We start from the raw sequence: 21,861 nt of genomic DNA, 5'->3' as shown, positions 1-21,861 counted from the left end.
GAGCATTTCAGGATCACACTGCCTGAGCAGGAACTGACTACCCACACTTACAAGATTTCCATGTTGCTCAGTCCCCAGAAAGCTCCATCCATAAGTCTTGTCACTCCATTTCTTTGCATTTTCAGAGACTTCAGAGCACCAAGCCCTTGGAAAGTGAGCCCATCTACGTTTTTAATCTTGTTTCGGTTGAGTTCACTGCATTGGATATTAAACAGTTAGCTTATATGACAAATTCTGGAGGCAGTAATAAAATGTGACATTACGACAACACAGTTAAACTAGCCTGCATTAAATTACAGAAGATAGTTTAAATTTCTAAACATTTTTATTGAGAAGAATTTTGATTTATTAGCAGTGAACAAATTTCCTTCCAACACATGGGATGCATTTTCAGAATGATAAAACATGGACACCAGACTGCACCTGAGTTTCTAAACTGTTGTCCATTCAGTGTAAAACTAAACATATTAATATTGGTTTTTAAAGTTATCCAGAATGGGAGTACAGAATATCATGTTAAAACACGAGGTCTATTCAGGAGCAGGACCGTCAAGCTTATCCTGTTCAACTGCTTACAAAAGTTGATTCCCCTCTGTCACGATTTGCCCTGTGTTTAATGCTTTGTCTTTGAGGCAGTCACTCTTAATCTTGTTGGCACCCTGGAATTACCTGGGGAGTTTTAAAAAATTATTGAAGCCTGGATCCTACTCCCAGAGGTTCTAATGTAATTGGTGTAGGGTGTGGCTTGGGCACTGGGATTTTTAAAAGCTCCCCAAGTGTCTGTAATGTGCAGCCAAGGCTGAAAACCACTATACGGTACGAGCCTGTTCAGAGGACTCCACCGTTATTAATGAGACAGTTCTTTATAGCTCCTTAAGCTACCAGGGCCCCTGCAGTCAGTTGTTGGTATTATTCTTGCCGTCCGCAGCTCTGTGGAGAGTCACATCTTCAGTGCCATCATGATGTCTTTGTATGGAGGCTGTTCAGTGACTATACTTTCCACTCTTAGGAACACCCAACCTGCCTTCTCAGGCAGAAGACTGCACTGGGTGACTTCTAAGGCTCTTTCTGATTCAGATTCTACACTTCCGGCTCTCAGAGGAAAGGTAGCTACATCCTTGCTTCTAAACTCCTTCTGTCATGTGGTGGATTTTAGGGGGAAGCCAAGGGTTTAGAGGAGGTGAGGACACTGTATCTGAGAGAACATTTTACTTACAGGTGTTGCAGTTGGGGCAGTTTAAACATCTTGGGTGGAAGAGATGAGATTCGGTTCCTGTTCAACTTCAGCATCAGGAGTGTGCCAGCCAAATTGTCAAAATACCCAGGTTCCATGGATGTGACTCGGTTGCTGTTAATATACCTGTTGAAAGTCTGAAGCTGAGTTTCTCTTTGGGAAGTTAAAGTGCATGTGTTCTCTGTACAGAAACACTTTTTCAGAGGGCTGAGCCATTATTTGTTATGATGGACATTAAAATAATTAACTCTTTAGGTCACTCACCGAAGGCCAATATCAACCATGATTCACATATTTCTAGGGAAAGAGTGACTAAAACATTTGAAGACTGTCTCTGTTAGAGACACTTATCTAATTTTTGTGAAATTCATTTATTAATAAAACACACCAGTGGCTTACTTCTGATTAATTTTTTAAAGAAGCACTTGGTTCCTCTATAGTAGTCAAAGGAGATCTCATTTTTTTGCAATCCAAAAGTGTAAGAATTAAACGAAGACAGTGGTTTACAAAAGTCAGAATTCTGGTCTCTATCATAAAAGTTGTTTCTTTTTTAATATAGCACAATATTTTCATCACAGGTGAAAATTTTGTTAAAAACGACTTACAGATATTTGAGTTGTAGGGGTGGAAGTGCTGTTTTAAGTTCTGAAATATTATTGCCACTCAGGTCCAAAGTTTCAAGGGATTGAAATTGTCTCAGATGTTCAGGTAATATTTCCACAATTTTGTTTCCAGCTCTGGATTGAAAGAATGGCACAGATATCAGGATGAATAGTACAAGAATCTGAAAGGTGAAAAATACTATTTCTAACTTGTTCTTCACAAATATGGAAAACTGATTGCTCTAAAGAGCACTTTTAAAACAGCAACTTTTTAGTCACTTCAATGTTTTGCTAAATAATGGATCATAAAGTTAGAAATATGAAAAACATTCCTATATATAAATCTGGGTGTGTTTAACAGCTGTGGTTATCTAATGCAATGCCTTTAAACTGATTTTTTTTTCTTTCTGTTATTTTGTTAATGGTCTTTCTTCCTTATCATTTTATGAAATGAGATGTGAAATGACTAGCACGAAGTTGGCGTTCTGGATACTGGTCTGTTAGTTCCCTATGAATCCATCTCTACTTCTTCTCTTGAAAAGTATACATACTATATAGGTGCAAATGAACTTAAAATACTCAGTTTGGGCTTTTCAAAAGCCATCATGGACAAATCTCTTTTTAAGAAAAAGCAAGTTTCAAAACCAGTGGATATACTCCAAGGTTTTGAATATTACAAAAGTATTAGTTAAGAGCACGCCAGTCTAAACAATCCCTGGGAACAAGGAGATTTTTAAAAAGCTTGACACTGTCTTAAACACCAGATCATGGTGTCCAATATGGAAGCCACACAGTTACTATAGCTCTTTACACTAAAATTAAAATTAAATGTTAAAGTTCAGTTCCTTAGTCACAGTACCCACATGTCAGGTCCTGAATAGCCACATTTGCCTGGTATTGGTCAAATGGATCAGTACACATACAGAACATCCCCACTACCGTGGAAAGTTCTACTGAAGATCACTACACTAGACCACAAATGAAAAAACAAACATAAACAAGACAAAGGCCAAGTCAAAGCTATTAAAAGGTCATCAATACAACAGTTTTCAAGGGGGAGATTCAACATTAAATGACAGTCTTGCTAAAAAAGAGAAACCAGATTGATTTGAAAAAACCATCTTAACTGTCGTATCAGACCAGGCAGCTTGGGTTTCTTAGATTATCTACTAGGCAAGAGAAAAATAAAATGTCAAGGGAGAGAGGCTTGGATGATGGCAGAGGTACCTAAAAAGAAGGGTCTTTTCTTTAGCCCAAGGACAATGAAACAATCTGAAGGTTCTAAGTGGAACCTTGTATGTCATATAAGTCACATTGCTACTATTTCCAGGCATTCAGTTCAGTCCCACAATCATGTCTGACTCTTTGTGACCCCAAGGACTGCAGCACGCCAGGCCTCCCTGTCCATCACCAACTCCCGGAGTTTACTCAAATTCATGTCCATTGAGTCGGTGATGCCATCCAACCATCTCATCCTCTGTCACCCCTTCTCCTCCTGCCTTCAATCTTTCCCAGCATCAATGTATTTTCAAATGAGTCAGTTCTTTGCATCAGGTGGCCAAAGTATTGGAGTTTCAGCTTCAGCCTCAGTCCTTCCTATGAATATTCAGGACTGACTTCCTTTAGGATTGACTGGCTGGATCTCCTTGTAGTCCAAGGGACTCTAAGGAGTCTTTTCCAACACCACAGTTCAAAAGCACCAATTCTTTGGTGCTCCCCTTTCTTTATAGTCCAACTCTCACATCCATACATGACTACTGGAAAAACCACAGATTTGACTAGATGGACCTTTGTTGGCAAAGTAATTTCTCTGGTTTTCAATATGCGGTCTAGACTGGTCACAGCTTTTTTTCAGGGAGCAAGTGTCTTTTAATTTCAGGCTGTAGTCACCATCTGCAGTGATTTTGGAGCCCCCAAAATAAAGTTTCTCACTGTTTCCATTGTTTCCCCATGTATCTGCCATGAAGTGATGCTGGATGCCATGATCTTTGTTTTCTGAATGTTGAGTTTAAAGCCAGCTTTCTCACTCTCCTCTTTCACTTTCATAAAGAAGCTTTTTCAGAATTTTCACAGTTTATTGTGATGCTGATTGCTGCCATGAAATTAAAAGACGCTTACTCCTTGGAAAGAAAGTTATGACCAACCTAGATAGTATATTAAAAAGCAGAGACATTACTTTGCCAACAAAGGTCCGTCTAGTCAAGGCTATGGTTTTTCCCGTGGTCATGTATGGATGTGAGAGTTGGACTGTGAAGAAAGCTGATCGCCGAAGAATTGATGGTTTTGAACTGTGGTGTTGGAGAAGACTCTTGAGAGTCCCTTGGACTGCAAGGAGATCCAACCAGTCCATCCTAATGAAGATCAATCCTCGGTGTTCATTGGAAGGACTGATGCTAAAGCTGAAACTGCAATACTTTGGCCACCTCATGTGACGAGTTGAATCACTGGAAAAGACTCTGATACTGGGAAGGATTGGGGGCGGGAGAAGAAGGGGACGACAGAGAATGAGATGGCTGGATGGCATCACCACCTCGATGGACATGAGTTTGAGTGAACTCCGGGAGTTGGTGATGGACAGGGAGGCCTGGCGTGCTGTGATTCATGGGGTTGCAAAGAGTTGGACACGACTGAGTAACTGAACTGAAAGAAGCTCTTTAGTTCCTCCTTGTTTTCTGCCATAAGGGTGGTGTCATCTGCGTATCTCTAGACATAGTCTTAGGTAAACCTCACTTAAGAGGAAAATTTAGAAATAAGATTGTATGTGTATCTTTGTTACCAATAGCCACATTCGTAGAGTGCTTTATTAATATATTTCAGACCAGAGGATTCTTGCAAATTCTAATGCCCGTGGCCAGATATTTGTTAATACTGAAACACTCCAGTCAATAATGTTCAGGTAACAAAAGACACATTAAAATGTTTCTGGGTCTGTAAGTTGTTCTTTTGCATTATTATGATTCATGTGCCTCTCACCACAAGAGCACCTCTCGTGTATTTCCACAAAATCCTCTGCTGCATTTGACAGAGCACTTTTTATGCTGTTGGTCTCTTCTGCCATACTGTGAGCTCCTTTGAAACTGTGTCTCTACCCCTCAGTTTTGGAATGTGCATGTGTGCGTGCTAAGTCGTTCAGTCGTGTCTGACTCTTTGAGACCCTATGGACTACAGCCCACCAGGCTCCTCTGTCCATGGGATTGTCCACGCAAGAATACTGCAGTGGGTTGCCATGCCCTCCCCTCCAGGGGATCTTCCCAACCCAGGGATCGAACCTGCGTCTCTTACATCTTCTGTGTGGGCAGGTAGGATGAGAAGCCCGTTTTAGAACATACAAGGAATCTAGTAACACTGAGGACATATTAAAAGCCAAGACCTATGCTAGACATTTTTCATATATTATGCCATTTAATCATAACAACATCTCTCTGGTGTTTAAATTAGGAAACTATAGCTTTTAACTTAAGAAGCCTAAGCTCTCCCACCTTGCAGAGTAACTCCCTATTGGTCCCGAAGCACTCCCTGAAAGCTGTTTGATTGAATACAAACATATTTTTGTATGAAAGTGCTTACATGAAGATGCACCTCTAGAAGGACCTGCAACTTCTCACGGCTGCAAAAATGCTGAACTACTGATTCCAAACTCCTCTGGGGATGCACACCAGCTCACTGAGCCATCATCATGCCAACACTGTGTGCCCAGTCACTCATTTGTGTCTGACTCTTTGTGACCCCATGGACTGTAGCCTGCCAGCCTCCTCTGTCCATGGGATTCTCCAGGCAAGAATACTGGAATGGGCTGCCATTTCCTTCTCCAATGCCAACACTAAGGAGGCCCTAAAAACGGGGTCTCCCAAGGATTAAGAGGAACTCAGGTGTCTGCATGTGTTTGGCACCCAACAGAGTAGAAAGCTAGCTTTGCAAATACCTGCAAATGCCAGGTGTTGCTTTTCCCAGTAAAAGGAGAAAACAGGCCATACATTTTAAATCTATTCCAATAACAAATAACTAACAGAACTCTCAAAAGATTGTTGAAAAATCTCCATGTGTTACCTCTAAGGACTGTCAGCGAATTGTCTTTTTTTAACCCAAGTCATCTGAAAACCTAACGCCATTTTAAAAATAATCATACACAAGGCAACAGGCATGGGTGATTTATATCCTAACAGCTGAACTCTGTGAAAATAGTAAGGTTCAGCAAAAGGCGGGGGCTTAGCAGTCCCATGTATAAGTTACAATTATCAAGCTCCTGAGATTCCCATAAAGTGTTAACAGACTTTGTTTAGAGTTAAGTCAGCCACGACCTCTGATTCTGACCATTTCCCGCATCTGGATTCATCATCATGTAAACCCCTTGATCTAGCTGTGAGGTACAGGGCAAGGCAAGTGAGACAATTAGTCAGTTTCTACGTCCCGGAGATGGATTCAGTCCAACAGACAAGCCACAGGGCTGCAGGGTCAGGGTGTGTGGGTTTAAAAAAAACCACATTTTGGGGGACAAAAATGTTCTCTTAAATGCATTTAGCCCAAATGTTTGCATTACCAGGATGTCTCCTCCACCAAACAGCACAGTAATCCTGAAGCACCCCCTTCTCATCTCCTTCCCTCCCTGTCTGGTCTGTAGGCACTGCCTCCCATCAAACTCTGCATCTGGTTTTGGTCCCCAGGTTGTTTGGGGCGAGCTAGCAGAGCTACGCTTCTATTTAACAACAGCAAGAAGAAACAGCCATAGGTTCGCAATAAATGGAGCAAACTAGTAATTGGTGGGAGGGAGAGGGAGACCCACAGGTGTCTATCCCGTTGCTCAAAGAAGGCTACAAGTTAGATAACAGGCCACACAATCTTTGGTTTGTATATTCGTTTGTTTATAAGGTAATTATGAACAAGGTATTAAAACTGCCAATTACTTGAGTGACGAATAAAATTTTCCTTGCAGTTAAAGTGTGCTCCGGCCAAAGCCAGCAATTTCCTGAGCTGCACACCTCCTAAATTGCAGTGTGAAAGTACTCAGTTATAAATGGAGCTTGTACAGTAATGTCTTTGTCAGCGCTGCGTCCCAGTACAAAAATCCCTCACAACTGCCAGGATAATGGGCCCTGTATCACAAAATTTTAACTCTGTTCTAATGGAACTGAATTAAATCCAAATACCAGTTTCATATTAGCTTTCAGATTAACTGGCAAATAACCACCTGATATGTACCAGTTTAAAAAAACAAACAAACTTGTTCTCTATCAAACAAGAAGGGTTTTTGAAAAGACAACTATATTAAAAAAAATTAGTTTAAAAAAATCTTTTTAATCACTTAAAACCCTCAAAATAAATATATTTCATAACAGAGTGGGGTCACAAATAACCACTTTTAGGAGACAAAGACTCAATTCAACTCCAAGTTTTAATTTTTCTCCAAATATGGAAAAATGCCAAAATTGATGAACACATTAAAAGCACTGCAGCTAAGTAATATTTTTGGCAGAAGATGTGTAATATTTTAACAAAACTGTGTATCTTTTTCCATTACTTAAGTTAATGTGGAAATGCCATCCTTCCACTGTTCAAAAATCTGTACTCTTAGCAATGGAAGGCATCCCAGCCTTGTGCAAATCCATCTTAAGGACCACGAATATTTTGGTTATTTATGCTTGTTGATAGTACAAGGCGTTCCTTGGTCACATCACTGCTGAGGTCAAGTATACTCAGTCCCTTGTGGACAAATACAGACTTGGGGGCCAGGTCAGTTGGAATGCAGATGGTGGCCTTAGGCTGCTCAGAGGCCACGGGAAAAACAGGAGGCCCAGGTATTTCAGCCTTGGCTTTTCAGGTCCAACAATAATGGTTTCATTCTGTTGCTAACTTCATTTTTCAGCCTACTTTGCCAAATACCTTTAAGCAGAACCAAACCCAACTTACCATTTTTATATGGTGGTATTTGCTCTGAGTGTGCTGATGACCTGGCAGAGAACAAGACAGATGTCATCCCTGACCTCACAGCACTGAAATTCTAGTTGGGGGAACAGGCAGGCAAGAGGAAGCAACCACCACAGGGACACGTGAAGACGAAAGGACAGACTCCTAAGAAGCTGTGGGAGGGGTATGGGCACCAGCAAACTTCCCCTGGCAAAGGGGAGGCTAGTGTTCTGAGTAGAAGCAAGGGACCTAGAGACTGTCAACAGAGTGAAATAAGTCAGAAAGAGAAAAATAAATATCATTTATTAATGCATGTAGGCGGAATCTAGCGAAATGGTACAGATGATTTTGTTTGCAAAACAAAACAGAGTCACAGACACAGAGAGCAAACCTGGATACCAAAGGGGAAGGGGAGGAGGAGCAAACTGGGAGACGGGGCTGACACACTTACGGTACTGTGTGTAACAGATGACTACCGATAACCTACTGCACAGCACAGGGAACCCTACTCAATGCTCTGTGCTGGCCGAAATGGGAAGGAAATCCAAATGGGACGGACTATATGTATATGTACATCTGATTCACTTTGCTGTATAGTAGAAACCAACTCAACACTGCAAAGCAACTATACTCCAATAAAAATTAATTTAAAATAAAATATAAACAAAAGGGAATATTAAGAAAGGAAGTGAGAGCAAGGTAAAGCTTTTCCCCCTTAAAGAAATGGAAGAAAGCCTTGATGGTGGGAGGTCCTGAGTGGAGACGGGAGAAACAGGAAGCACAAGAGTGAGGAGATGATAGTAGGTCAGGTGGGACCCTGTAAACCACGTTAGTCACGTGGCCTTTATCTCCAGATCACTCATGTAGAGGGGGAGGACAGAGGATTTCAGACGGTGGCTGACAACATCAGACGAACATGTTGGAAAGGCTACTCTGGCAGCAGTGGGGAGAAAGATGGGGTTGGGGACAGGCAGGAGGAGGCGCAGAGGACAGAGGCAGCACGGTGGGGAACAGTGACAGTATGCCTGGACACCCATTTTGTGGGGGATAGCCCCATTCTTCCTCTGGTTTGCAGGGCCAAGGCTGTGCTTTCTCCTCCCGACATATGGGCTCAGGTTTCGAGCTCTGCAGCCTCTGGACACTGGGACCCAGTTCCCCTCCGAGTGACTCGCTGCCCCTGTGTGTTGTCTGTGTATACGAGAGTCCTCAGGGGGTCCCCTTCGAAAGCAGATAGGGCCCCCTCTTGCTCAGATGTGAGATGCCACTGACCAGAATAGCCCAGTTCTGACATTTCCATGTCTGCAATCCCTAGGAACATGGCAAAATGTGTAATTCTCATGTGTGAGAAGTGTGTCCGTTTGTTCTCATATTCTGAACCCTGCAAAGAATGTTAAGGTGTGAAAAGTGTTAGTCGCTCAGTTGTGTCTGACTCTTTTGAGACTCCATGGATTGTAGCCCACCAGGCTCCTCTGTCCATAGGATTTTCCAGGCAAGAATATGGAGGGGGTTACCATTTCCTTCTGGGGGATCTTCCCAACCCAGGGATTGGACCTGTGTCTCCCGTGTTGGCAGGCAGATTCTTTAGCATTGAGCCACCTGGGAAGCCCTCATGCAGTCTTAAGTGGATATAAACTATGTTAGTTTATTTCCAAAGTTGGAGAGGAGAGTCCCAGACTGGAAGACTCTTTATGAGGAACCAGAATATCAAGTTTTATCACACTGGAATTCCTGAAACCAATTAAACTGTAGCTTCTTGGTGAATAAGAGATATCTGTCAATGGTCTCAACTGTCTCCTGCCTGTTGGACAACATAAAGGCAGCTGAAGGTTCTGCAGTTTGTTGTGTAAAGTCATGCAAGCTTGGCTGTTTGGAGAAGGTATGCACATGTGGCATTTTCCTCTTAGAGAGGGTATGTGCAGTGAAATTTAATTTGAAACCATTTTTTTTTAAAAAACATCCTGCAATGCCCTCTTTTCTTAGAATACATTACTTTGACCACATCCACGAAGTCCAGTTCAGTTATTACAGTCGACAAATTGCAGAGTCCATGGTCATTCCATACAACTATTAAGCAAGCAGATTAATTGTATGAACTGGGACAATCGGCCAGGCCCCAAGGAAGTGTTGATTGCTATATGTAACTTGTAAGTCACCAGTTTAACACCATTTATAAAGGTATTACAAGCTGCAAAAGAAAACATTACATTTGCAAATACATTAAAGATCATTTGTATTTCCAAAAATAACCTCTCTTCTCTCCCCATCTCCACTTAAAAAAAAAAAAAAAAAAAGGCTTCCTTGAAAACTACCTTGGCTGGAATAACTAACCCCGTAATATTAGGCTTCTTTTAGCACAGAGACTTGGCAAGCAAAGAGCCTCTCCTGTGCAGATAAAAATAAACTGTCTGCTCATCTTTTCTCTAAAAAGATAATTAAGAAGTTTCATTAAAAGAACACATGTTTAGACTGGTCCACTGGGTCCTGTAGCATCAAAGGATAAAGCCAATTGAGGAAGCTTCTGCAAGGAGACAGATTCCTGATGAAGCATTACTGATCTGTAAGGAGCACAGAATCCATTCTTTCAGCTAAAAGACAGTTCAACAGAAAAATATAATTATCTTTGGGATCAAGAACACGATAAAGATGTCCACAAAGTTTTAATAAAGAGATCCTTCAATAATCAGGGCCTCGGTGGCTCTGACGGGAAAAAATCTGCCTGCAATGCAGGAGATCCAGGTTCAGTCCCTGGGTTGGGAAGATCCCCTGGAAGAGGAAATGGCAAACCACTCCAGTATTCTTGCCTGGAGAATTCCATGGACAGAGGAGCCTGGCAGACTGTAGTTCATGGGGTCACAAGAGTTGGACAAGACTAAGCAACTAACATTTTCACTTTCACAAGCATGAAAAAAGAAGTATAGGTAGAAAACACCCTTGTGCCACACACAAAACAACCCTTTTTTTGATCCCCCAAATATACATTCTATTCAGTCCTTTCATGTAAACAAAGTTTAAGGACAGGTCCTAGAAGACAACATGATCCTAAACAAGATACTTACTGAACAATTGTTTGAAATTGAAATAATTGAAATATATATGATGAAAATTTAATAAAAATATTTTTCCCTACCTCTCTTTTGAGGCAAGGTCCTCCACAGTCATTTTCACAGGTCAGACCACTGCCGTGACTAATCTGCGATTTTAAGTCTTCCCACAAGCTTGTGGTTTACTTGTGATAGAAGAAAATCTCTGACTCATCTTTGGTTCTCAAAAGTCAGAATTAAATAAATGGGTTCAAGACTATGAAGTGACCAAATAAATCTTGATCAGTCTTAAAACTCTAGATCAAGCTTTAAATTGGCCAGTAAGGAGGTACCTAAACTGTGGTTCAAGATGCATATGTACATCAGAAAGCAGTATCACCACTACAGCTTCCAGTCAGAAAAAGTAAACATACACTGCGAGGCCACACGTCAATCAACCTGCCAAAAGTAGGATCTCTTTGAAGCAGCAGTTCATACTACAGTTCCCCAGCAAGGAGACTCTGATTCTGTTCCCACTTGTGTGTCTTGATCTACCATAGTGTTTGAACTGATTTTCTCACTGTCAGTGGGAGGAAACGGAAGGAAAAGTACTCTTCCAGCTCTAAGGAGTTGTGGATTGGGATGACAAATTCTGCAAATGACCAGATTCGCTACAGAGGCTTCACACAATCATCCTATAAAATCATAGCCTCTTACAGAACCTGGTCTCACTTTGGCAGGGGACTTCTTTCCTGTGGGAGTCCCACTGCCTGGCTGCCCAGTCTTTCTTGGTTTATTCTCATTTTCCTGGAGTATATCCTTCACTAGCTTTCTAAAAAATCTAGTGTAGAGACATTTTCTTTTTTCCTACTTGGTAATGTCTTTATCGACAGCTAGGTGTGGACAGAGTTGAGATGAGAAATCCTGTTCCTTAGGATTTTGAAGACTGTTTTACTCTGTCACAACACTCAAGGATGTTAAGTCTGGGGAGCAGAAGAAACACTGCTTCTCAACAGCAGTGTTTCTTAAACTGCAACAGGCATCAAAACTGGGGCAGAGGCCTGCTGAGGTACTGATTGTTGAGCCCCACACTCAGTGTTTCTGTGTTAGTAGGTCTGAGGGTGACCTGAGAATCTGCATTTCTACCAAGTTCCCAGGTGACACTGATGCTGTGAGGTTCGCACTGGGAGGACCACTGCTGATCCTTACAGGTGACCTGCTTTGCATTTTAATTTTCCTCCTCTCAGAGCTTTGTCTCAATTGTGATATTCTAAAATTGCACAGTAAGATTCCCTCAGTATATGTCATTTTAAAAATTTCATTTGCGGGCACTCAGTATGGTCTCTCAAGTTAGAAATGTGTGTTCTTTGGCTCTGGGAAATTATTTTGTCTCTTTGATAATTTCATCTTTGCTATTTCCATATATGTCTCTTTGTGAATTCTAATAATACAGATTTCCTAGTTGATCCTCTAAGTTTCTTATTTTTTCCTCTCCTGTTTTCCATCTTTTTGTCTTTTGGTTCTTTTATAGAGTTTTTCAACCTTCTTCCAACATTTCTATTATCTTTTTAAAGTGTCTGTTATACTTACTTTTTTATAATTTCCATTCTCTCTTCAGTTTCAGTCTGTTATTACATTTAAGAGTCCCTCCCGTTCTTCTTTTCTGAAATATTTATTATTATTTACCATACTTTTGTTTGTGGATATAACATGTTCTCTCTTCTTTCTAGAGATACAGGTTGTTTCGAAGTTCCCATCTCCGTCCATTGTCCCTGGTTCCCTTTTCCCATGTATTTCAGACTCTATTTATAGGAATTCTATCAATGATTACTATGTATAAAGTAGATAACTAATGAGAACCTACTGCACACCTCAGGGAACTCTACTCAACGTTCTGTGATGACCTAAATGGGAAGGAAATCCAAAAGGGAGTGGGTATGTGTATACATACAGCTGACTCACTTTGTGCACAGCAGAAACACCACACTGTAAAGCAACTATACTTCAATACAAATTAATAATAAAAAAAGTCAGTGATCACTGGCAGTCTGCTCTTATTTAGTGAAAAGCAGCCCCCCAAAGCTGGCTGAGCAGGGTCTGTTTCACAATGGATCCACACACATCTGTCTGATGGCTCAAGCCCTCCAGCCTCAAGGCTGGTGTAATAAGCCTGACGGCTAGTCTCTAGGAAGGTGAACACAAACATAAGCTGAGAGGAGAACTGTCACCCTCCCGTTTAGACTGGACTTAACTTCCCTGATTGCAGGAGATGCTATCCTCAAGCCTCACCCCTCGTCCCAGCTGGGCCTGTGCCCCATATGCCCCAGAAGTTAGTTTCAACTCTCTAGAAAGTAAACTTCCAGTTTTCTGCCTTCGTTAAAGGAAGGGCAGTCACTTGGCTTTAAGTTCTGGAGGGGGAATCTGGAGGTCCATTTCACCAACCCCCCATTTTCAGTCCTATCCTGTACCCCTTTCTTGACCGGCTTTGAATTCCTGAAGCATTCAGAGAAGCATTTTTGCAGCAAGAAAAGTGTTTGTTTATTTTGGGATCCACTCTCACTAAGCCATTTACAATTCGTGCTCTTGCTTGAAAAATTGTTGTGGCATCTTTTGTTTGGACTGTCTCCCCTCCTGTTTGTCTTTATTCCTGTCTGTGTGCACTTTAGTCCTTTATTTTCATTTTTAAGGGGGTTCTTGATTAGAGCAGAGTGAAGCAAAAGTGCTCAGTCCACCAGGCCTTATAGGATGTCTTCAATAGGCATCTGATTGGTGAATAAAACCAGATTTTCTCTAAAAACCAAAATAAAACCTTCCCTCATAAACGTTACTGTAACTTTTTTAGCAAAACATCATTCAACTTAGATATTCTAACAAAAATATTAGCCTATGTAAATTTTACCTTAAGATGATACTATGAACCAGAAAACACGGCATCATTATTCTGAACATCAAATTAATAAAGAGCTATCATAGAGAGGATTCATCCCTATGAACATAAAAGGCTAAATAAAAGTCACTTTATTTTTTCTGATATGGTCCACAGACCAGTGGACTAGGAACATCACAGAATGTCTTGGTTTAATAAAGTACTTAACTTGTCCTTGTGAACAAGAGAAAGTACACGTGGTGGTGATGATCCTATAGGCAAGCGAGTTCACACGCTGAGTTTTTAGTCACAGACTGGCAGGGACCTTTGGGGAAGATGCTTCGTGGCTCCTGCTAAGTCTGCTGTCCATGTTTGTATGAATACAGATAGCGATGTGAATGATCAAGTGCACACACAACAGGACTGCAAGTGTCATGATCCCGAGCCTCTCAACAGACTAAAATGATGGTCTAGAAGCAACTGAGACATTAAGCTGGGGAAAGGCAGTGTTTCGAATTTTTAATCAAGCATTTATAAAGGCCTACTTGGAGGCAGTTCTTAGGAGCATGACAATAGACGTGGGGATCTTGGCTGACCACAACTCAATATGCGCCAACAATACATCACAGTCCTTAAAAAGGTAATTTAATCTTACACTTCATTAACACCCCATATTCTGGTCAAGAGACACGGTCCACCATATTCTGTATTAGACCACACCTCAGTTATTTTGCCCTGAGCGCTGGGTTTTAGCGTCATACTAGAGGATGAGTGTGAGGGGAAGACTTCCAGAGTCTAGATCTGCACTATCCGGCATAATAGCCATGGGCCGCGTGTGGCTTTTTAAATAAAATTTAAAATTCCATTCCTCAGTCACACCAGCCACATTTCACATGTGCAATCTCCACGTGTGCAGTAGCACACGGCCACATGGAGGACACACCATGGTGAACCACACACGCTTCCATTATCACAGAAAGTGCTCCTGGACCGCACTGGTCTAGACCCCATGTCATCCCAGAAAATGGGAATTGGAACTTGTGCTGGAAGAGAAAGCTTTAAGCAGTCCTGATAAGTTAAGACTTGTAAGTGCTAGAATGCAGAAAATAGATTGGAGTTGTTCTCCCCAGTGCACAGAACTAGGAGAAGAGGCAGAAGCTGTTGAGAGAAAGAGCCCAGCTTAACAAATAGAGTCCCAACAATTAAAACTATTTCAAATGGAATGGCTCCTCACATAGGAGTGAGCTTTTGTCCCTGAAAGTGCTGAAGAGGAGGCTGGATAATCTCTCTTCCAGAGATCTCTCCACAGGAAGAAATGTCTCTTCTAATTCAAAGTTACAAGGATTGCATGCAAACACTCAAGACTAACAAGACATGGGTTCTGACCGATTATATAATCTAGCAAGGCATTTCCCTCACCTTTTTACTGATGTTTACATATGGATGGTGATGAAGTGAAAGCAAGACAGATAGGAGGAGGAGAATAAAAGAATAGAGGGATTTATATGGTGAACTGACGAATGTCCTGATTCTGTAAATATGCCTTTGTCTTTAAAGAGTACTGCCCTCTCTCCCAGGTCAATACCTTGTGCAGGACATCACAGCCATCGGTGATGAAATACAAAAGCATCTTGTTTTTTCTAAAAAAGTTATGCTCATTTTTATTCTAACTCTATGTTTGTTTTGTTATAAAACCATTTAAAATTGCTTACCCACAGTAAACCTGACAGTCCAAGAATGTATACCAGGCTTATCCTGCGCTAGATGGTACTTGCCGTGAATATTACCTTCATATTTTACGCTGCCTTCAACCTCACTCTAGAGACTACTCTATCAGCTAAAGGTTTCTGGAGAGGGAAGGAGAAGCAAGGCAGTTGCTTGGAAGTGCTAGAAAGGAGGTGCTAATATTTATAACTGCCCCTTTTCTCATGTTTTAAATTTAGTACTTAAGCAACTTGCAGACAGAGAGAGAAAGGGAGGTGCTGGTTAGAGCCCTGTGTCATTGTTCTGGTCTCTCTAACCAACAATGAGAGCCTGAACCTCTTGACTATGGAAGACAGCACAGACTGTGAAAGAAGGAAGAAAAGGAGGAAAAGTAATGAGGCCAGGATAGAGAAACATGTTCAATCTTGTCTCTCCAAACATGAAAAGCAGCAGGCTGTAAGTTTGCTGTTTTGTCTGTCTTGGCAGCACAAGCCTCATTCAGCAGAGAGAGGTCTCTGGCAGGAGCTGCATTTGATACTTCAAAGCAGCCAACAAAAGGCTAATGTGAAATTGAGGGAAAGGATGAGAAAATGATATAGGTTCAGGATAAACACCGGTAATACAGAAGCTCTTGCAGCAAGCTATACTGGAAAATCAAGTTTGAGGGCTAGGGGGTCAATTTTATGGGCTCCAAAACCACCATTGAAGAAAGGTGTCCAATGGGCCACCAAGTCAAATCTAAGAATGTTGTCACTTTGGAAATAAGTTCTGTTAATGAACACAATTTTAAGTGTGTGCAGAGAGATAAGAACAAAAAGATTAACTGACTAGTTTCTTCTGCAATTAACTATATGTTAATTTGGACTGGGAAACTGATTCAGTCATTCATTCAACAGACATGGACTGTTTACCACATGCCAGGCGCTGAGCTCCATAGCAGGGCAACGATGGGGATGAAGAAAGACATGATCTCAGCTTTTATAAGGTTTCACTCTGATGGTGGAAATGGATATGAAAGAATCACAAATATACAAGGGGAAAAAAAAGAGACTGAATATATACCAAGGTAGACACTTTAAATAGAGCAGATATAACAATGCGGAAGGTGGACTTAGCAGAAGCTGGGGGAGGGTGAATATTCCAGGCAAAGGGATTTGAGGCAGGAACAAGCTGGTACATTCCTAGAAGTGAGCAATGATTCTAGAGAAGGCTCAAAGGGAAAAGAAGACTCAGGTCATGCAGAGCATTGCGTATCTTGAGAAGGATTTTTGCTCATGACCTAAGAGCAATGGGAAACTCCTAAAGGGTTTAAAGAGCCATGACACAATCACAAATTTATGTTTCAAACACAGCCACTGTAAATCGAAATTCAAAAACCTAGCAAATGCGTATTCTTGGGATCAGTTTATGACTAACAGTGAGGATAAACTTAAGAGTATTACACATATGGCTCTGTGTACAGTAAGCTCTCTTGTGTGCAAAATAACATATAAACATTTTAAAATCTAATAAAAGATTACAACTTATCATATTAAAATGCTTATGTGTTTGTTTTATAAGACTTGGGCTTAGGGAGCTCATTGCCATGAAACAATACTGTCTGGTTTGTTTGTACTGGTGAAGGTGGTGGTCCTCGAATGCAACATCCTTCACATATGAAGACACTAGTCCTTTTTATTCTCATCTGGAGAGCACACATTTGAGGATGAATTTTTCAGTTAAGGTGCAAATTCCTTAGGCTTATCTACACCCACATGTGGGTAAAGATGGGATACAGTTTGCGTCCACTTTATCAGAAGCCTGACTCCCTAGAAATTTAAGTTCTAATTTTGACTGAAGCTTCTCCGCAATTTCCCTTAATTTATACGAGAAACTGATGACCTCGTTTCAAATACTAACTTATACAGACTTTGATTTAAAAAAAAAATACAAAAAAACCCTGTTTTTACCTTTGAGCTTTTACTGCATGGTTATAAAATTACTTAGCTAAACCATCCCTTGAAAACATACAAAAATGCTTGTCTTTCCCGCATGCAGCTTTATTTCTGAGCTGTGGGCTATTAAAATATCAATATACTTTAAAACTTATAAACTGAATGTGATGAATCATTTAAATAAACTCTGTGCCAAGAAACCAAGCAACAGTCTCTTAAGTCTCCCAAACTGATTTTTCATTAATCTGATTTTGGGAATATAACGAGAAATGCATGCTCGTGGACAGAATTCCCACTTGATACAGTTTTGGATTCAATACACAAATAACGTCATACTGCATTATCTGACATCTAGTCATTAGCTCAACTCTACTCCTTTCAGCATACAGAAGTCAAGGCTCACATGATTCCCACTCCATGTCAATTTCCTTCTGTGGAAAAATAGATGTGTGGCCCTAGCACCCAGCAGGGCTCAGGGGACAGAAAGCCCTAAAGGTGGAAGGATAACAGGTATTTGGCAAGTCATAACTGTTAATTATCAAAGCTGTGTTATTGACTATGGCCCTTGACTCTGAATATGAACACTGCTTAATGACTACTTGAAAAACAGTAGAGAAGAAGAATCCGTGCTAAATTGAACAGTAATTATTTCATTCCCCTGCTTTAAAAAAAAAAACGTCAACTACTCCCCAAACCTGTAAAACACTTGAGCTGATCCCTGTCAAAGTACCCAAACTCCTTTCAGGTCTAGACCTCACTCACCCTTTCACTAGTCTACACACTGAAAGGACAGCCTTCCTCTGCTTCTATCATCCAGGGCATCTCCTCCTTGGAGATGTCTTTATTCTTTACTGTGTCTGCGCATTACATTTATTCAAAGCCCCTGGACATCAGAGGCCAAGTGCTATTTTCTTTGTTCTCCAGCATTAAGAACATAGAGCTTCCTCAGTAGCTCAGAGGTAAAGAATTCACCTGCTAATGCAGGAGACGCAGGTTTTATTCCTGGGTCAGGAAGATCCCCTAGAGAAGGAAATGGCAACCCATTCCAGTATTCTTGCCTAGAAAATCCCATGGACAGAGGATCCTGGTAGGCTACAGTCCATGGATCACAAAGAGTCAGACAAGACTGACCCGCTAAACAATAACACAGCACATAGGAATGCTCCGAATCCATCTTACAGTTATGTAAACCTTCAGGCTGGGAATATTGCTCATTTATTAATTGTAGTTGAGTGGTGGTCCTGGTTTAGTCATTAAGTTGTGCCCATCTCTTGTGACCCCATGGGCTATAGCCTGCCAAGCTTCTCTGTCCATGGGATTTCCCAGGCAAGAATACTACAGTGGTTGCCATTTCCTCCTCCAGGGGATCAGACCTGGATCTATTGCATTGCAGGACAATTCTTTACCAACTGAACCACGAGGGAGGCCCTTATTTGAGTGCTAGCAAAAGTTCTCCTTGACCATTCATCCCAAATGTCAAGCTCTCTCCCCCTCCCTCATCCATTGCCTCCAGGATAATGTTTCTAAATTCTTCCTTCCTCCTGTGACCCTCCTGTTTTAGAATCCATGGCGCACGGGCCACCCCCCGCTCCCCAGTGCACTCTGACTGTATCAGCAGCAGCTGCGGCCGCTCACGCTGTCCCGAGTCCTTTCATGTACAGCCTGACACTTGATCCTTCACCGGAACCACACAAGGTGGACTGGCAGACATCTACACTGCTCCTCCCGATAAACAAAGCAGAGGTCATTAGCTCTGCTTCAGGTCAGGTGGGTCATTAGCGTGAGTCAAAGGAAACCTGGGGGCCCCATTCCTTGCTCAGATCTCTACTTCTGCACAAGGGCCCGAGATCTATCATCCACTGAGATGTTTAATCAGGACCTCCTATGTGGCAGAGAATGCACTGGGCTGCTGAGAGAACAGACACGAGTCCTACCCTGGAGTGAGACGGGTGACAAATGCCAAGGGAGAACCACACAGACTGCACTGGTGGGAGCTTCATATCTGAAGAAAGAAAGGTCATCACCCTTTTCCAAAGTCTACGAGAACAACTGTTCATGCCACTCAAATTGTTAATACTCCCTATTACCTCGGATTATTGTCTGTAGCATATAAATCTGACTAGACCTCTGAGGGAAGGTGGGACTCTCATACCTTCTTGCATCCCAAAGCATTTCCCATGCAGGAGGACATGTGATGAGATGGTACCACATCTCAGGCAGCATCAGGTTCTGAAGCCCGTGGCAGGGGGTTGGGAGGGGGAATCATCTATCATTGATATAACCCTGAACCCTTATCCAAGTGATCCAATCCAATCCACAAACACCATATGCTTGTGCATGCATGTGCCAGCTCGCTTCAGTCATGTCCAACTCTTTGTGACCTTATGGACTATAGCCCGCCAGGCTCCCCTGTCCATTTTATTTATTCAAGAATAAATACTCCAGGCAAGAATACTGGAGTAGGTTGCCATGCCCTTCTCCAGGGGATCTTCCTGACCCAGATATTGAACCTGTGTCTCTTACATCTCCTGCATTGGCAGGCAGGTTCTAGCGCCACCACCGTGGGCTCAGTTGTGTTCAACTCTTTGTGACCCTAGGGACTGTAGCCTGCAAGGGTCCTCTGTCCATGGAATTTTCCAGGCAAGAATACTGGAATGGATTTCCATTTCCTACTCCAGGAGATCATCCCAACCCAGGGATCGAACTCCATCCTCCTGTGTCTCCTACATTGCAGGTGGATTCTTTACCACTGAGTCACTGGGGAAGCCCTTGAACCCTTGAACCACTAGCAAAGGTATTTTTATGCAGACAGGTATCTTGTCTCTCTCAGTAATTCTTGTAGGGCCAGTTTTCCCTTTGGTGTTTGGACAGATCAATTTTGTGTTTTGTGGTTTTGTATTCTGAATTTTTAGTTTAGGACCTGATTAAATAGTTCATTCACATGCATTTCAGGCCCAATGGGCTAGAAAACATCTCTATTTCTGAAGACCAAAGTCATCCTCCGTGGGCTGAGATAGACAAGCTTTGAAAGACAAACAGAAAGGGAGCTTTTATCTACTGCACACTTTCATTTCACACACTCTCCAGGACATGTGATCACCACGTAAGATTGGTGAGTTGAATCCTTTGGCTACTTAAATTACTTCTCTTGTGTTTTTCTTTCCTTTAATCATTATTATTGTGGTTGTTATCATTTATTTCATTCATTGCCAAGCATGCATAACTGAACACTAGTAAGATACAGGTACTCTTTTTCTCCACTGTAAATTTTTAGCCTCTGCTATGGACTAAGTCTCTAGGAGATTTGTTTGAATAATACTAAGTATAGGTGCTGTTCCATAAATACTCCTTAATTCAATTCATATGTTAATTAAACACTGACTGTATGCCATAGGGGATTCCCAGGTGGCACCAGTGGTAAAGAACCTGCCTGCCTATGCAGAAAACATAAGAGAGGCAGACTTGATCCCTAGGTTGGGAAGATCCTCTGGAGGAGGGCATGGCAACCCACTCCAGTGTTCTTGCCTGGAGAATCCCCATGGACAGGAGCCTGCCAGGCTCCAGTCCATAGGGTCGCAAAGAGTCGAATACGACTGAAGCGACTGAGCACGCATGTGTGCAATGTATGTATGCCATAAACCTGTATTAAGTGCTAGGGAAAATAAGAGTCAACCCCAGAGGCGTCATGATAGAGGAGGAAAATAAGATAAAATCATTTTATGGTCATGTCACAGGTGAATATACAAGGCAAGAAGGGATTGGAACAGGACAAGGGAGGCTTAAGGAAAGGACCCCTTCCCCCTCCAACATACCGCTCAGGACACTTCTCATGACTCCCTCCCTCACCTGCAGGCTCTGAATCAAGTGCTACCTTCCCAGTGAGCTGCTCCCTTCAATCCCGTTTAAAACCGTAAACCCCACTCCTTGTCTACCACACACACTCCTTTACATCCTCTCTCCCTGGCACTTAGCATCTTCTGACCACACCTTCCACTCAGTTCATTTCCTTTCTCTTTCCCTGAGAAGGTCAGCCCCAAGATGGCACAACTTTTGATTTGTTCAGTGTTGAACCTCCACCTTCGAACAGCACCGAGCACAGAGCAGGTCTTGGAAATCTTCAAAAATCAGCCTTCCTGACTACCCTAAAGGGCAGCTGACCTAGCTCTCTATCCCTTTGCCCTTTCTTTTTCTTCACAGCCATTATCGAAGAACTGAAGCTATCTTTTAAAGTTTGTTTACTAATTTTCTCTTATCCCTCCACTTGGATGGAAGCTTCATGATAAGAGGAAGACTTTCTGCTTTGTTCATTGTCGTGTCCCTGGCACACTAAACAGAAGCTGGCAGTTTGTTTCTTCCATAAATTCTGGCTGAAGGAATGACTCATTCCCATGCCTGTGACTCATTTCCACTGAGCACTCAATCTATGGCAGGCAGGTTTCACTGTATTCTCTCCCCCAGTCTTCACAACAACCCAGTGAGGTGGGCGCTATTCTCCTCATTTTACAGAGTAGGAAGTACAGACTGTGTCCTGCCCAAGGCTGCAAACTGGCAAGGAGAAGACCTGCCAATTAACTGCAAGCCATTCAACTTGAGTTTTGCA

At 42.0% G+C, this 21,861-nt stretch overlaps 1 protein-coding gene across 1 annotated transcript in view; it reads right to left on the bottom strand.

The window, feature by feature from the left end:
• LRIG3 (leucine rich repeats and immunoglobulin like domains 3) overlaps positions 1 to 21,861 on the bottom strand; it is a 53,362-nt gene that overhangs the window by 20,622 nt on the left and 10,879 nt on the right. Inside the window, exons 4-6 of the mRNA XM_055395362.2 lie at positions 1,840 to 1,971; positions 1,217 to 1,360; positions 52 to 195 (exon numbers count right to left, since the gene is read on the bottom strand). Coding sequence (XP_055251337.2) covers positions 52 to 195; positions 1,217 to 1,360; positions 1,840 to 1,971 — 420 coding nt within the window. The remainder of the gene's footprint in view (positions 1 to 51; positions 196 to 1,216; positions 1,361 to 1,839; positions 1,972 to 21,861) is intronic.

Source organism: Moschus berezovskii, chromosome 6 (assembly GCF_049115385.1).
Source record: "Moschus berezovskii isolate FMDL1 chromosome 6, NW_MosBer_1.0, whole genome shotgun sequence".
Taxonomy (NCBI): domain Eukaryota; kingdom Metazoa; phylum Chordata; class Mammalia; order Artiodactyla; family Moschidae; genus Moschus; species Moschus berezovskii.
Note: the sequence above shows the minus strand (reverse complement) of the source record. Positions and strands in the feature narration are given on the sequence as shown.